At 38.4% G+C, this 15913-nt stretch overlaps 1 protein-coding gene across 3 annotated transcripts; it reads left to right on the plus strand.

Annotated features, from left to right (window-relative positions):
• Positions 1 to 2933: 2933 nt before the first annotated feature.
• stx7l (syntaxin 7-like) lies at positions 2934 to 13917 on the plus strand. Of its 3 annotated transcripts, none has more exons than XM_041805196.1 (10): positions 2934 to 2985; positions 5027 to 5120; positions 5253 to 5322; positions 5646 to 5736; positions 5848 to 5985; positions 7769 to 7815; positions 7900 to 7990; positions 8095 to 8167; positions 9477 to 9559; positions 9936 to 13917. In XM_041805196.1, exons 2-10 carry the CDS (start codon positions 5036 to 5038, stop codon positions 10029 to 10031), a joined length of 774 nt encoding a protein of 257 aa, XP_041661130.1. In that variant the 5' UTR covers positions 2934 to 2985; positions 5027 to 5035; the 3' UTR covers positions 10032 to 13917. The 3 variants fall into 3 exon arrangements, with proteins under 3 accessions (XP_041661130.1, XP_041661131.1, XP_041661132.1); XM_041805197.1 differs by having other exon boundaries at positions 2936 to 2980; XM_041805198.1 differs by lacking the exon at positions 2934 to 2985 and adding an exon at positions 4456 to 4538.
• Positions 13918 to 15913: the final 1996 nt, after the last annotated feature.

The following is a 15913-nucleotide window of genomic DNA, read 5'->3' on the forward strand; positions in this document are numbered from 1 at the left end:
GATCCATTTTCAATCACAATTTTGGCTCCCCACAATCATGTAAACAAGATAATCGTGATTAAACATTTTGTTACCCACATAGCATAATTGCCAAAGTCATATTTCAAGGTTTCAGAAAAATAAGGCACATCAGCAGTGTTAGGAAAGTATAGTAAGGCAGATATCATAACTTGGTCCAAAAAATGCTACTATTTAATTATGCTATAAGGTGATGTGCTGTATGCTGAGTCACACTTGTTTATCTATAAAACTATGAGTTCAACATGTCGTAAACATTTCAGTGTTTGTTATAATATTTTATATCATAGTGGTGCATCACCACTACTTCAAAAACACAGTAAATATGTTTGATTGACCCCCCTTTCAATCAAAATAACTGGGATTGGGATTTTTTCCACAGCAAAGCAGCCCTTGTAGCTTAATGCCAGAGGGCTAGGGCAGGTCCTGAGGGCAAGCTTAATAAAAACTTTTTCATAGGTTTAGACTCTGTATTTACAGTATTCAGTTTTTTTTAAATATAAAACTGATGTACGCATACAAGCAATTCATTTACTTTAACTTTTTACTTCAGCAACACTCTAAAGGCTCAAGAATGTTCTTCAGACTGATAGGATCTTTGTCCTGCAGGTAAACAGAGATGAACTTGATCTTCAGGACATCAAATCATTTGTTGTAACCTTATCTGTTTGATAAGTGCCTTAGCCTAAGGCCAGATGAGTATAACAACCTTACGGGTTATTCCTTCCTCCGTGTGACTTTGGTGCCCTAGTCAGTGACCTGAAATGCAGAGTTGGTTGGTTAAGCTGAGGCTACATTCCTCTTTATGGTCTCATTTTTGCATACAGTTAAACATTAATACCAGGAATCCACCAGGCGGACATGAGACAGCCAGGACCTGGCAGGCTTTTAGTCATCAAAGGGATCAAATGTATATATGGTTGATTACCAAGAATTTCAGTCACATAACTCAAGTTTGCCTAGTTTGAACCTTGATTTGCAAACATAGGCTTTCACGTGACAGTAGATATCCAAACAAAGACTTCTGTTACCTGGACTACTCCTCCTGCACTTATTTCACCAATCACATTCAAATCATTGATACCCCTTCAGGACAGTGAAGTTGTGCTCCTTTTTTAATCATGAAAATGTTCACCTCAGCTCTGCCCACCCAGTTTAGTCTTCGCGGCTTTGAAAAGTGGACTTCCTGGTTTTCTGTGAGCTACTCACTAACAATGGGATCGCTTGTAGTTCATGCTGTTAAACAGAATTGTGAAAACAGCAAAAGCAACAACTCTAAAGTAATAAAGCACTGTGATTTCTAATCAACTAATTTACAAACCCATTCCACTAAATTTGATGTGCGTCTTCTTTTAACAACAGTCTGTTAATGTCTGGAAAGTGAGGAGACCAGTAGCCAGAGTTTTGGGAGAGGAACGTTGTCCCATTCTTGTCTGATGTAGGATTCTCACTATTTAACAGTCCTGGGTCTTCTTTGCTGGATTTTTTTTGCTTTATGATTCACCAAATGTTTTCTATTGGTGAAAGGTCTGGACTGCAGGTAGGCCAGTTCAGGACCTGGACCCTTCTACTGTGAAGCCATGCTGTTGTGATAGATGTGGTATGTAGTTTAGCATTGTCTCACTGAAAAGTGCAAGGCCTTCTCTAAAAGAGGCGTCGTCTGGATGGGAGCATAGTTCTAAAACCTCTGTATCCTTTACAGCACTGATACTGCCCTTCCAGATGTGTAAGCTGTCCGTGCCATAGGCACTAATGCAACCCCATACTATCAGAGAGAATAAAGCTTTTGAACTGTGCCAGGAAAACAAACTGGATGGTCCCTTTCCTCTTACATCCACAGGACACTGTGTCAGTAGTTTCCAAAAAGACTTTAAAATTTTGGTTCATCTGATGAAAGAACAGTTTTTCATTTTGCCTCAGTCTATTTTAAATAAGCTTTGGCAAAGAGACGTCAGCATTTCTGGATCCTTCTCACTTATGGCTTCTTCTCTTCATGATATGGCTTTTACCTGCATTTGGGGATGGCACGACAAACTGTGTTGACAGACAAGGATTTCTGGAAGTGTTCCTTAGCCAATGCAGTGATTTCCAGTACAGAATCATGTCTAGACAAAAGTGACCTTTGGCCTTGTCTCTTGTGCACAAAGATATCTCTAGATTCTCTGAAATTTTTGATAATATTATGTACTGCAGATGCTGTGATATGAAAAGTCTTTATAATTTTACTTTGAGAAACATTTTCTAGAATTGTTCCACACTATGAGATGCTGTTTTTGCAGATTAGCAAACCTCTGCCCATCTTTACTTCTAAGCTGCCTCTCTAAAATGTTCCTTTTATATTCAGTCATGTTCCTGACCAGTTACCAATTAACCTAATTCCAAATGGTCCTCCAGCTGTTTTTCATTTGTACCACTTTGTTTTCAAGGCTTTTGTTGCAGTTTCTCTACTTTTTTTTTTTAGATGTGTTGCTGCCATCAAATTCAAAATGAGCCACTGTATTTTCCATGAAATGGCAAAATTTTATCTAAATTTTACACAGCAGTCCAACTTTTTTGGAATTGCGGTAGTAATTTAGCCATGATATAATGTTAATATTTTCTTAACTGTAGTGTTTCCCTCTTGAGAGTTATTAAAAAGAGAGTAGAAATTAAAAGTGAAAGTGTAAAAGTAGACCTACAAAATAGGAACAACATTGTGGATGTGTAACAATTAGCTACAAGTCTTCACAGTCTTGGGTTTTTAGGTGTTTACACTTTAAAATAAAATATCCATGCATTTAATTTACACAAAAATGAGTTTTCCTTTTTAAGTTTTACATTAGGGTCATATTTAATCAGAATAGGGGAAGAACTGATTTCATGATATTACTGATGCTCAGAGCTGCAGACTTTCTTAAAACCGACGTCATGTGACGTGGGAGTGTTCGTGAGTCCGGAAATAAACAGCTCCTTCAAGTCAGAAGTAAGGTAAAGTTTAAACTTTTATATGACTGTTCTCAGCTTTAGGGATGATATAACGGGACATAATCATTAACACGGTTAAACTGTATTTTAATGCACTGTCACGTTAGGGGAAGACGGAAACTATCAAAATTTTTTCTTCACAAGACGACAGAAATCTCGTAAAATTGTAATACGACCTTGATTGTGACCGAAAGATTACTGTTGGTTACATGTTGGAAATAACAGGAGAAATAATTACTTAAACTTCAGCAAAGACAATCGTTCACAAGCTAACAATGGTTATTTGCACAGCCTTACTGTCAGTGCAGAGCTTCCGTGATTTCCGCATAGTCTGTTTCTACCTGACAGTTACTGAAGCAGAATAAACAGGCAAATATACATTCACAAACGGACAGAAGGAGTTAAACTAGTTTTATTAAAGTTAAAGCAACGATGTAAAGTTCATTTAAGTTGTATATTATTGCTGACAGACGTTGCAGCGTTGGTTATCTTCGTGGAAGTATTTTAACAGATGGTTTGTATACCGGTGTTACGAATTACGGTGCTACCGTGTTATCTGAGGTCTGCTGGCAGACGGTCTTGAGGAAAACTCCCGTTTCCGATGTAGTTACAACACATGTTGTAGACAGAAAGTGTCCTAACGCATACCTTGTTTAGTTCCAAAGTATGTTTATTGAAATAAGTCAACAACAGGTATTTGTAAGGACACTCCAATGTGTGTCGTCACTACGACAACTGCAGGAGCATTCGGCTTGAAGTCGCCAGTGAACACGGTCACACCTTAAACCAAAACACTGGCAATGGTCTCTGATTTTTAAGTCAGAAGTTCCCTAACTTACAGAAGCCAGCCATAACCCATAACTTCCCCCTGCTAAACAGGCTAAAATGACAGCCAACAGGCCCACTGTATTACAAAACACTTTTGAAAATGCGACAAATTGACGAAGTTCAAGGGAATTTATATGTTTATCTGACAACATAAACACAGGTGTCTTTTTAATGGCTTTCTTCCATGTCAGGTCTGCGATGCTAGTTATTTAAGCCTATTTATGGAACTTTGAACTGTTAATATTTTGGCCAAGTTTAATTTTTTAACATCTGCTATCTTTTGTTGGAAGCAATTTCATCTAACCTGGCACACCAGATGGATGTGTGAAACACATGTGTTTCATGTGTTTCACACATCCATCTGGTAAACCACCCATAGACAGCGTTGGGGAAAGGGCAGAGCCTTTGAAAAAAAAAACTCTTTGAAAGGAACATGCATTTGTGGGATGAGCAGCAAAGCTGAGTATGTGCTTTGCACCTATGAAAAAGTTGCCAAATTGTCTCTGCTGATGCCAAACAGCTTATTTTACTGTAAAAAAAAAAAAAGTTAATCAAAAGTTTTTAAGGAGGTGGGCTTAAATTATCCATCCATCTTCTTGTGCTTATGTGGGGTCAGGTTGCGGCAGGGCTTGAATCAGCTTTTGAATTATTTGTCTTTGGATAATCAGTTTGAGACACTTCAGTCAGCTTTTAGGGTACATCACTACACTGGAACAGCGCTTATAAAGGTGATGAATGATTTGTTATTGACTGATTACTCAAAGGTTATCATCTGTTTAATGCTTTTCTGCTTTTAATACTGTGGACTTCTAAGGTCTTACCTGTCAGAGAGATCTCAATGTGTCTTATACAGCAGTGTTTTCTTTGAGTCCTGTTCTGTGGGGCATGTGGTGCCACAGGGGCCTGTATCTGCTCCCCTGTTGTTTTCACTCTGACACGTTTGGGTCAAATTGGCCACTTTAACAGATGTGTATAGTTTGGTTTTAAACCTTTGACTAATGGGGTTTCTCATTGGGGCCAAAGTATTTTGACAAGGTGGAGAAGGGAATTGAAAAACAGCACAGATTTTTGTTGTTTTGTTTGGCATAAGATCATATACACCTTCCTTGTAGACTTTACTGTCATATATTACTTCTATGAATTTTGTTAGTCATGTCACACTGAAATGATATGTTAAACACATGAAATGACAGAATGTGTTGTTGTGTCCTAACAGCTGTCCATCATGGCGTACCAGGCTGGGATTCCTCAGGAGCCCAGTGCTTTGGTTAACAGCATCAGCTCCAACATCCAGAAGATTACACTGCTGAGTAATAAAAACTATACACACACAAACACTGACATTTCACCCACTCTAGTGACTCAGGTTTATGAATCATGCTAAATATGTGCAGATAATTCAGCAGAGATAAATAATGTCTGTTCACTTTCTTCCTTAACAGCCTCTGAGCTGCAAAGAGCCGTCTCCCTGCTGGGCTCCGATCAGGACAGCAGCCAGTTAAGAAACACACTGTGAGTTGTGGGGGGGCTGAGTTGTGTTTGCAAAATTAGAAACAGTCCAAACAGTTGGGTGAGAAAAGGTTTGAAAATGCGTTGAACAACATATGTCCAAATAATCATTCACAGTAAATCACAAAGGATTAATTCTCCTTGAGTTTACAAAGCCAATCCATGCCAGTGCTTACACAGTAACAAGACAAATATGCTGTACATTTAAATCCAAGCTAAGATGGTAGATGAGTCTACCACATATTTTCAGGAATTAGCCTTTCAAATGTCTGGCCAAAGTGTCTGCACTTTTACAAAATGACACAAAAATATCTATTGTTTATCAGGCAACAGAAACAGCAGCAAGGCAACCAGTTAGCAAAGGAGACCGACAGACTGATAAAGGCTTTCAGTGCACTACCTGTTGGCCCTGATCAGGTACTGAAACCATGACTTCTGTCTTAACTATAAATAGGTAAGTATTTCATCTGTTTTCTTGGGTACCAGAATGTTTGATTTGTGAATTGTCTGTGAATGTTTGTGTTTTAGCGACAAAGAAAGATACAGAAGGAGCGTCTGTTGAATGAGTTTTCCATCGCCCTGAACAGCTTCCAAAAAATCCAGCGGCAGGCGGCTGACAAAGAGAGAGAGTTTGTGGCCAGAGTGAGAGCCAGCTCCAGGGTGTCTGTGAGTAACCTGCTGCATAGGCCAGTATGTAGACAAGTGTTAAACATACATTTAGGAGGGATTAACTGTACAAATATCAGCTGGTGATGTCAGCAGTTGTCACACAGGGGGTCATTATTGGTGTTTCTACCAAGCAGCAAACTCAGTGGTTGAGTTCTAGTCTGCACAAGCAGGTATTTTCTGAAAATACTCATGTCCACACACAATATGTTCTCAAAAACATCTTCCTCCGCATGAAAAGATGAAACAAATGCTCTGTTACATATGCTATACATAGTTTAGTCAAACATCTCTGCTCATCGACATAGTGGGAGACCAACTGTGTGGTTATGTGTAAGCATGTCAAAAGTCCAGTTAGCAACAAACACTGGCACCAGTACATGTTTGGCTACAACCACCATTACCATGGCAAGAAAGAAAGTAATAACATCCCACAGCAGTGACATCAAACAGAGGAGAAACCAGTGCACTGTGTAAGCTTACAAGTCAAAAACTCTGTTTTCCTTGTCTACACATAAAGGCTGTAAGCAGAGTTTCTAAATGTATCACCCTGAAAGAAGTTTTCAGTGACCTAAAACACTGTTTATGTGTGTACAAAAGGCCTCCACCAATGTTCATAATACTTTTAGAAAGATGTTTTAATTTGGGTCACTTTTAGCTGCAGTGTGAATGTAGCCTTATTTGCATTCATGTAACCAGAGAAACCCTATTGAGTGTCTTGGCCAATAAGGTAGCAGTGCACATAACAAAATTACAGACATAAAACAGAGCAATCACAAACACAGCTCAACCAAATCTTATTCACAGAGCAGAAAGTCATAAGTTGATTTTTCTACAGCCTAAGTAATCTTCTTCCAGCTTCTGTAATTTAGTTTTAAAAAGATTTTAAAAAGAGACCAGCTCCACCGGACACTAATTTTTATGCAGCTGATGCCAGGCTGCAGGAGCAGTAAAACTGAAACTCCTTTTACCCATTTTGAAGACGGATTTGGGGGCAGATAGAAAAAGCAAGTCTTGTGACTTGCTTTTTCAGAGTGAAGACTGCTGCCATAACAGTTTACATTAATAAGTCATACAAGTTTTGTGAAAGCAGGTTTAGTAAAGCCTTATAAATAGTGGTATGGCAATGTTGTAACCTAGGAGTGGCCAGCGAAGGCCAACCGACTGAACCATACACCTTCATTGTCATGCCCCTCTTTTGGTAAAATTTAACAACATGAATTTAGAACTCAAAGCAAATCAAGGGCAATTTTTTTAGCCAGCATGCACTACAAAAAATCACTATCTTCACACACAGATGGAGCAGTGTTTTAATGTTAAGTAGATGAATAATTTTTAGTAGAGTTAGTTATAAAAATTTCAACCCAGGGCACATTCTTGTTTTTTGTTTCTTTGCATTTGTTGTATAATTTTGAAAGTTTTACAGGATAGAAGTCTAGCATTACTTTGGAGCAGGCTATGGTCCTAATTGCACCTGCTGTAAACGAAGTTTCCCCAGGAGACATTTGCTTGGCAACTTTGACCCTCAGTGCTTATGTCACAGCAAATAAAGTGTTGTTTGTTCATGTTGATAAGCAGGTACGGTTTGTTACTGTTGTAAATGATAACACAAATCTTGGCTTGGTAATTGAGCTCACTGTTTTTCTGTTTTGTGCCTTATTCCTCCTATATTTAAAGAATTTTATTGTCCCTGCAGCTTTAATCAAGCATTTACCCATACGGAGAGTTAAGCATGTCCTCTTCCTAATGTTTACAATAAAAAGCCTTTTTTTTCTTTGACCAGGGAGGACAGCCTGATGACAGCTTTGGACATGTTTCTCCTTTCCCTAGGTAGCTTTTCTTTAAACTTTTTATAAAATATCAATAGTTTTATTGTAAGTATCATGATCTAATCTTCATAATATCCTCCTGTAGTGACTCTCAGGTGCAGGCTCAGTCTGAGGCCATTACTGAAGAAGACCTGAGGCTGATCCAGGAGAGAGAGACGGCCATCAGACAGCTGGAGGTAAACTACATGATCTGTAACATGTACAGTATGTCAGCTGCTCTGCGTTTTTAAGTTTATCACAGAATCACTACAGCCATCTCCTTTTATGCTGCACTATTTAGTCTGACATCACAGATATCAATGACATCTTCAAGGATCTGGGGATGATGGTTCACGAGCAGGGAGACATGATAGGTGAGTATTTCCCAGTAGAATACTTCCTCTTAATTAAGACTCATACTGACAAGTCTTGTTTTTTGTAATATACGCTTGTCAACCATTTTATTTTAGGTATACCTCACTGGTACCTGATTAAATCCCCTTTAGCCTTCATAACCACCTTACTCCTTGTTGGTATAGAGTCAACAAGGTGCTGGGAACATTATTCAGAGATTTTGGTCCATATTGTCAATCCCCTGCTCCATTACAACTCTAAAGTTTCTATTGAATTGAGATCTGGTGAGTGTGGAGGCCACTGGAACTGATTGTCATGTTCAAGAAACTCGGCTGAGATGATTTGAGCTTTGTGACATGGTGTGTTATTCTGCTGGAAGTAGGGATAAGTAAATGGGTACATGGTGATCATAAAGGGATGGATATGGTCAGCATTGTTTGAACAATGTTTTTTTTTTGGACCAAGGGGCCCAAAGCTGGCCAACAAAATATCCCCCACACTATCACACAACTGTCACCAGCCTGAAGTTTTAATAGAAGGTGCAATGCATCTATGCTCACATGTTGATGGTGCTAAATTCTGACCCTTCCATTCAATGTTGTAACAGCTTTTGTTGCCCAATTGTGGTGAGCCTGTGTGAATTGCTGCCTCCTTTTCTTGTTCCTAGCTAACAGGAGTGGCACTGTGGTGTGGTCTTCTGCTCCTGCAGCTTATCTGTATCAATGTTCAATGTGCTGTACATTCAAAGATGCTTACTTGGTTATACACATAGCAAAACTGGAGTGTTGTTTTTCAGTGTTAAACATTTCAGAGATGATTTTAACTTCCAAAGTGTAACTTCCTTTGACCTCATGGCTTGGTTTTGCTCTGATATGCATTGTCAGCTGTGAGGCCTGGTAGACTCCAATCAAGGTGTAGAAACATCTCAGCAATTATAAAGGGAAATGGGAGGAACCTGAGATAATACTGTATGTTTTTGTAAAGCGTCTGAATACTAATGTCAATGTGATATTTCAGTTCTCTTGTTGTCATATATTTGTAAAAAAGAAAATCAAAAATTCTGTGTTCACTTGTCATGATGGGGTACTGAGTGTAGATTAATGAGAAAAATGCTTTTTTTGGTCTGAATACTCTCTGAATGCACTGTACTTCAACCCAAAACATCTGGTAATGTTGAGGAGTTTAGTGGATGTTTGAAGCCCTACTTGAGTCTTCCTACACTCAACCTAGAATAGTCCACAAGGGATGAAAGTGGTTGCAGGATTTCATTCCTTTCCAGTCTTTCCATTTTCTAAACATAACTTTGTCTTTTCCGTCTTTGTTTTGCAGACAGTATAGAAGCCAATGTGGAGAAAGCAGATGTGAATGTCCAGAGCGCCACACAGCAGCTGGCACGTGCTGCAGAGTACCAGGTAAAACTTCACTAGAACTGACAGAATTGAGAAGTGTCAGATATATCAAGAAGAGCTTAAGGATTGAGGAAGAGGAGAGGCTTTTCAAATGTTAAAGAAGTTAGCTTAAGATGATTAAAGCAGCTGCACAGGAATGATTGGTCTGCCTCCTGCACAAGGACTTTCTTGTCCAACAAAGGGTCTTAGTCAGCTTGCTTTGGTTCATCAAGCATAGAGAAGGAGGCGTACAGGAGAAAATCAAAAGCTGACTCACAAGGTGACATGATTCACTCTGTGGCTATGAATCACTCTGTTACCCTGTATGACAAAATCAAATTACACATTATACGTATTCATTACAACGAAATCACCTTATCCTGTCCTTCCCTCCCTCCAGCGGAGCTCCAGGAAGAAGATATGCATCCTGATGATAGTGCTGGCTGTGGTTGCTGTTATTATTGGACTCATCATCTGGGGTGCTCTAAGAAACTGATTCTCCTTCTTCCTCTCCACCTCCATGTTCTTTCCTGTTCAACCATCAGCCTGGATACAAAGGGTGAAGCATCGTCCTTCCTCCCCTCATCCTCCTCCTTTTTTCACCCCACTCACCGGGAAGTCATTAGGACTGTTTGTCTTTCTTTGACTTCGTAATACTTTTTATGAAATGACAGCACACTCCTTAACTGTGATAACAAATCTAGCGCTGGTAGCTTTGTTGTTTCAATCATCTCTATTTCTTTTACTTTGAGTCATAAATGACAATGCGATACACAATGCTGCCTTTATATATATTGATCTTGTAATTTTAGTTTTCGACTTCGTGTTAAAGGTACTCATGGATCATTCGGAGGCATACTTGTGTAGACCTCCAGTTGACCTCCAGGCACAGTTGAGACAAACTTGCAGGTGCAATATAGCAGTGTTGTTGGGAGCACCCGAGCTAGAAGTGACTGGCAGATCTGCCGCTTTACTGCAGCTGTCTTCTTTTATGAAGTACACATTGAAAGCTTTAATGCTATTTCTTTTGAAGCAATTTCACAAATGAAGAATAGCATCTCTACATAAACCTAAAACAAGCCTTTAATTAACAGCACAATACAAGCAAACTTCACTTGGAAGATTTAAATGTTTTTTAATCTATATAAATCTATATAATCCCTCTTTTTAAAGGGTATAATTAACTAAATCAAGAGTTAAATCTGCTGTGTAAATTAAGAGTTACTGTCCTATACAGCCCTAACTTTTTTGTTGTCAGGACAACACTCCCTGCAATTAACAAATAATTTCAGGTTTTTACAAAAAATTTTGCTTTGAGAGATTAATGAATATTTGTTGATTGCACACAAAAGAATGTCTTGCCAAACTGAGATATTGAAGATGATGTTATAGTAAAATTTAAGCTGTATCTTATGGTCTGCCACAGTCGGGACTATTATAAGGCCTTAGAAGAGTTTTAATCATTTCACTGATTTGCATATTGATGGTGGCCACAGTAATGTTATCCCTAAAATGCAGATGAGAGGTCTTAACAGCAAAGACAAGTGAGGTACTTGGATTGATTGCACTTAAGCAGGCAAGCTTTTTTGACTGGAAGCTGTATCTGACAGGAAAGACTCTTTCATAGAGTAAAGGCTTATTTAGGGGGGTTGATGATGGTAAGCAGCCTAATCGTAATTGTTTTCAAGTTAACTGTACACTTAATACACTTTATTAAATATACATTCAGGATGAGGGAAGGCCAGAGCAACTTCTGCCTTGTTTTGTAAACATTCAATGTCCCTCTTGTAGCCAAGCACAACATATTGTATGTAGACTCGGACAGAACATGAAGAACTGTGATGAGCATAAACTGTGTGAATTTGTCTGATTCAGACACACATTTTGAGTTGCACAGCTGGCTTGGAAATCGCAACAACTTTTAGTCAGATCATAGACCGTTTTCCGTGCGTTGTACAGGGGAATCCAATGGCAGACCATGACCCAACTGCAGCTGCTCCCAACTGGTTGGATGGGTTTCTGGCATGTTTGATATTTTGGTTGTATGACTCCAGACAACTTCCACTGTGAGAGCAGAACCACGAGCAGGATAACCAACTCTGAAGTTTTTTATTCCCTTGTGAACTATCAGGCAGCTTCTTTAATCATGATGGCAACAGCAACAATGGCTCTCCTTTTCCCCTCCTACCACAACACCACAATAAAATAAACAAAATAACAAGCAGGAAAGATCCCTGACCCCCAGCTGACATGGGTGGTGTTTGTGTGTGATTGAGGGTGAGAGAGAGAGGATATGACAAGATACGACTTCAACCTCAGTGTATACTTTAAACGTTTTTAAAGGAACTGCATAGATTTTTGTCACAGTCCTTCCCCGACTTTACTCGTACTCTGTGAGCACTCAGTTTGTGCACAACCATCAGACCTTGCAGTGTGAGCACATAAATTGTGTGTGACAGTCATGCATCATAAACGTCAGTTAGTTGACATTTCTTCATGACTGTTATAGAGTCGCCTTGAAATCGCACAGTGTATGCCCACTTTAGATTAAAATTAATAATCTAGAAGAGTTGAGATGTCTGTCTTGATGGTAAGTCTTTAAACAATACATAAGGCTTTTGCATACATGCAATCCTGAAAATTTGTAGAAAATTTGAGGACAGGTGGTACCTTAAAGAATAACTGAACCCCAGAGTTTCAGCTCAGGTGCATCTACCATATAATTTTAAAAAGCTGTGTGGTGACAATATGACACCTCCACCCACTCCTTCGTGCTGTCCCCAGCAGCCACAACTAGGGATGCACAATATTACTGGCTAGATATCCATATTGGCGGACATTATCTTAAGACTGTGATTATTGGCACTGGCAAATATGAAGTTTTCTGCTAAATGGCTGTTAATATTGGCCTATATCAACAGTAAATATTGGTAGTATACGTAAATAAGTATAAGTCTTTCTCTTTGTCTCTTAAACTTTGTAGCGTGCTATGAAAACATAAGTTTAGGTCTGAAATACAAATTTGAATATCATTATCAGCTAAAATTTTATTCTGTTAATACTGGCATATTGGATAAATGTATGCTTCTTTTGTTGAAAAGTCATAACCCTCCAATGTAGACTCACCACAAGCCACATGAGTTCAAACAATGGTCCTGTAGATGACGCAACCTAATTTGTTAACCTTGTTGTAAGGACAACGTGCTTTAAATGTAATCTTGGGTTAAAGAATAACAACACCACATGCATCACATGCCCTCCAGATCAGCAAATTGATCAAAATCAATAGCAGTAGCAGAGTTTCAACCTGTTGAGAGCAATCACTACGTATACTTCTAACACAAAGTAAAGAGTTTAAACACTTTGTCCTCAGATGTCAAGATATGGTTGCTCTTTGATTAACAGCACAACTAAATGACCATATAAATACTACATTTTCACCTGAATAAAGTGGTCTGAGGTTACAGTTAAGGCAGGGTCAGACAACAGAATTTTTGTTATGACAATTTTTGAATTGTCTGTTATGATGGTCATTGTGTCTGATTAGACGATCATTCATTTCTGCTGTGACTGGACCGGCAGATGTATCAGACTACAGAGAGATATATAATCAGTTATTGTGGTTGATTTGATGATGTTGGAATGAAGGGGGCGGGGCTAGACTACACCTGAAAGGATAACTGTAAAAAAAAACATACTGTACTTACTTTACTGTATTTGTCTGTCAAATCATTATAATGAATGATGGCTAGCTTGATGCTAATGCTAACAGCAGTTACTCATTTGTTTCAAACATTTCCTTTTTTTCAATCAGCCAGGTATTCCTGAATAATGCTTCAAAAATGCAGGGATATTGTTGTCAGAGCTTGAAAAACATTTCCTCAATCTCATTGTTCCATTTCACAGAAAACCAAAACAAGGAGGATTACACAAACTGCAATGCCTACATTGCACTTGGTTATATATTTGTAACAAATCTTAATCTTTTTGCTGTAAACTTATCTCCAACCACAAGCTGCCTTCCTTCATTCATTATTTCTGTATATGGTGTAAATGCAGATAGAAACTTAGCCTCTGATGTATGAATATACCTCTCGGAGAGCCTCTTTTCTTTTTGTTTTAAAAATTGCTGATTCTCACATTTTTTTGTGAATCCAAACTTGTGGTGACCAAAAAGTACATGAAGTTATGGCAAACACTAATGATTATTTGCTACAACTGTTTGATTAAAATGTAAATTCATGACCATGTGTATTTCTTAAGCTCTGTATCTCAGCTTATTTCCAGACGCAGGTGAATAAATTACCTGAATATAAAAATGAGAGACATGATTTCACTGAAGTCAAATGTAATGAAATAAATGATAATTATTTTGAACTACATTTGAATTCAAAGCTTTCCCGTTTTTTAAATCAGGACAATACGGCATGACTCGACTCATAAAGGATTAGTTAATGGGTACATAGTTCTGGAGCATTCTCGGCGTGTTTTAAAGTGCAAGAGAAGCCAAAGTGTTGCCTGAATGTCACTGACCTCTTATGTCAACACTACTGGTGCATTTTGTGTAACAATCTAAAATAAGGTCAATATGAGTCAATCTTTTACAGGATATAAAAGTCATAGTGACAACTGTGACTCTGATTAACTTCAGTGTATATTTTCAACAACACACTTCTAGAAAAAAGAATAACTCCATCATAACTTTCTGTTATGACTTCTTACACCCATTACATTTAGCTCTAATACTAATACCGCCATATCGACAGTACTGGACAGTAACAGTGTTAAAGGGGTGTACAGGTAACCTGAAGAACAGCAGGAGCTTGTCTGCTTGTTTGAACCCTGTAAAATATAAGAGGTCAAATAAGGTTTTGGAACCCAGTTATCATTAAAACAAATAAAGACAAGGGCAAACAATAAATCTGCTGAACTTTGTTTCTCAGTTAAGAGTTGAAGCTAAAGAGACAGTACCTAGCATGACTTAGTAAACATCTGATGTGCATTTAACACAGAGATAAAATTGATCAGCCTTATACGGTCCAGCGTGTTCCCGTTTCCTGAGGACAAGTGTTGGATGGCACACACATTTTCAAGGTAAAGATTGAGCCTAATCCAAAGATAACTAAGGCTAAGCTAACTCAGGCCAAGGCACAAGAAACATATTGTATATCCCAGCCCTGAAACATGTTATGAAAGTCCATGTTTTACAGGATTTTTATGGTGAATTATTAAAAACAATTGACATTGTAGCATACTTAACAGCATATTTTTAGTGATAGTCCCCTAATTGTGCCTCTGCTACTTTGAAAAATTCCTTTCTAGCTTTTGCATATCATTGAATTAAAAATATGTCAACAAGCATAATTATGAATCACGGTTGTATCATAACCATAGTAGAGGTTCAGCGTAGCTCACCCAGATCGTGACCAGCATTACTGGACTGTTTAGTTGACATATTGGTTAAAAATTCTCAAAATAAAAAGATATTAACACAGCTAGGGGGCACTATTCATAACAAAAGCTTTATTGTTTAACATTATTGACCAGATTTGTCTTTAGCCTTCAAGTGCTTGAATCCAACTTTCACCCATAACATGGAGATAGGCCCAAACAGTGATTCCAGGTATGGGTTTAATGACAGAAATAAAAAAAAGTCTTTATCTTATGGAAAGAATGGGAAAAAAAAGAAAAAAACAGTTCTGCCATTATTCTTGAAACAGTGGACTTTCTAACCCTTCAATGTCAGTGTAAAAGGAACCCCTGCCCTGTTGATTTTAAAAGAAAACCAAGGCTTTTGGTAAGGAGATCACAAGTTTCGTAGTTTTGTATTAAAGTTGAAGGTATGCTTTATGGACAAAAGTATTTTGCCACATAACCATTACTCCAACAGGGACTGTAATAGTATTGTATTCACATACATGTACATTAATATGGAGCTAGTCCCTCTTTTACAGCGGAAACAGCCTGCACTCCTCTTGGAAGGCTTTCCACAAGATTTTGGAGTGTTTCTGTGGTTATTTGTCCCCAGTCATTCTAGAGCATTTATGAGGTCAGGCACTGATGTTGGACAAGTAGGTCTCACAATCTCTGATCCAGTCCATCCCAAAGGTGCTAAAAGGGGTTGAGGTCAGGAATCTGGGTGGGTCAGTCAAGTTCTTCCACACCAAACTCATTAAACCATGTCTTAAAAGTCCATGCTTTATGCACTGTTGCACAGTCATGTTGGAACAGAAAAGGGCCTTCCCTAAACTGTTGCCACAAAGTTGGAAGCATAGCATTGTCCAAAATGTCTTATGCTGAAGCATTAAGATTGGCTTTCACTTGAGATAAGGGACCCAGCCATCCATCCATCCATCCATCTTCTTCCGCTTATCCCAG

This window comes from Cheilinus undulatus, linkage group 14 (assembly GCF_018320785.1).
Source record: "Cheilinus undulatus linkage group 14, ASM1832078v1, whole genome shotgun sequence".
NCBI classification, from domain to species: Eukaryota; Metazoa; Chordata; class Actinopteri; order Labriformes; family Labridae; genus Cheilinus; species Cheilinus undulatus.

Bases quoted from the DNA above. Each gene is read 5' to 3' on its own strand.
- stx7l (XM_041805196.1), top strand. From the start codon at position 5,036: ATGGCGTACCAGGCTGGGATTCCTCAGGAGCCCAGTGCTTTGGTTAAC. The intron at 7,991-8,094 runs GTAAACTACATG...TGCACTATTTAG, and splicing joins CGGCCATCAGACAGCTGGAG to TCTGACATCACAGATATCAA. The intron at 8,168-9,476 runs GTGAGTATTTCC...TTTGTTTTGCAG, and splicing joins CGAGCAGGGAGACATGATAG to ACAGTATAGAAGCCAATGTG.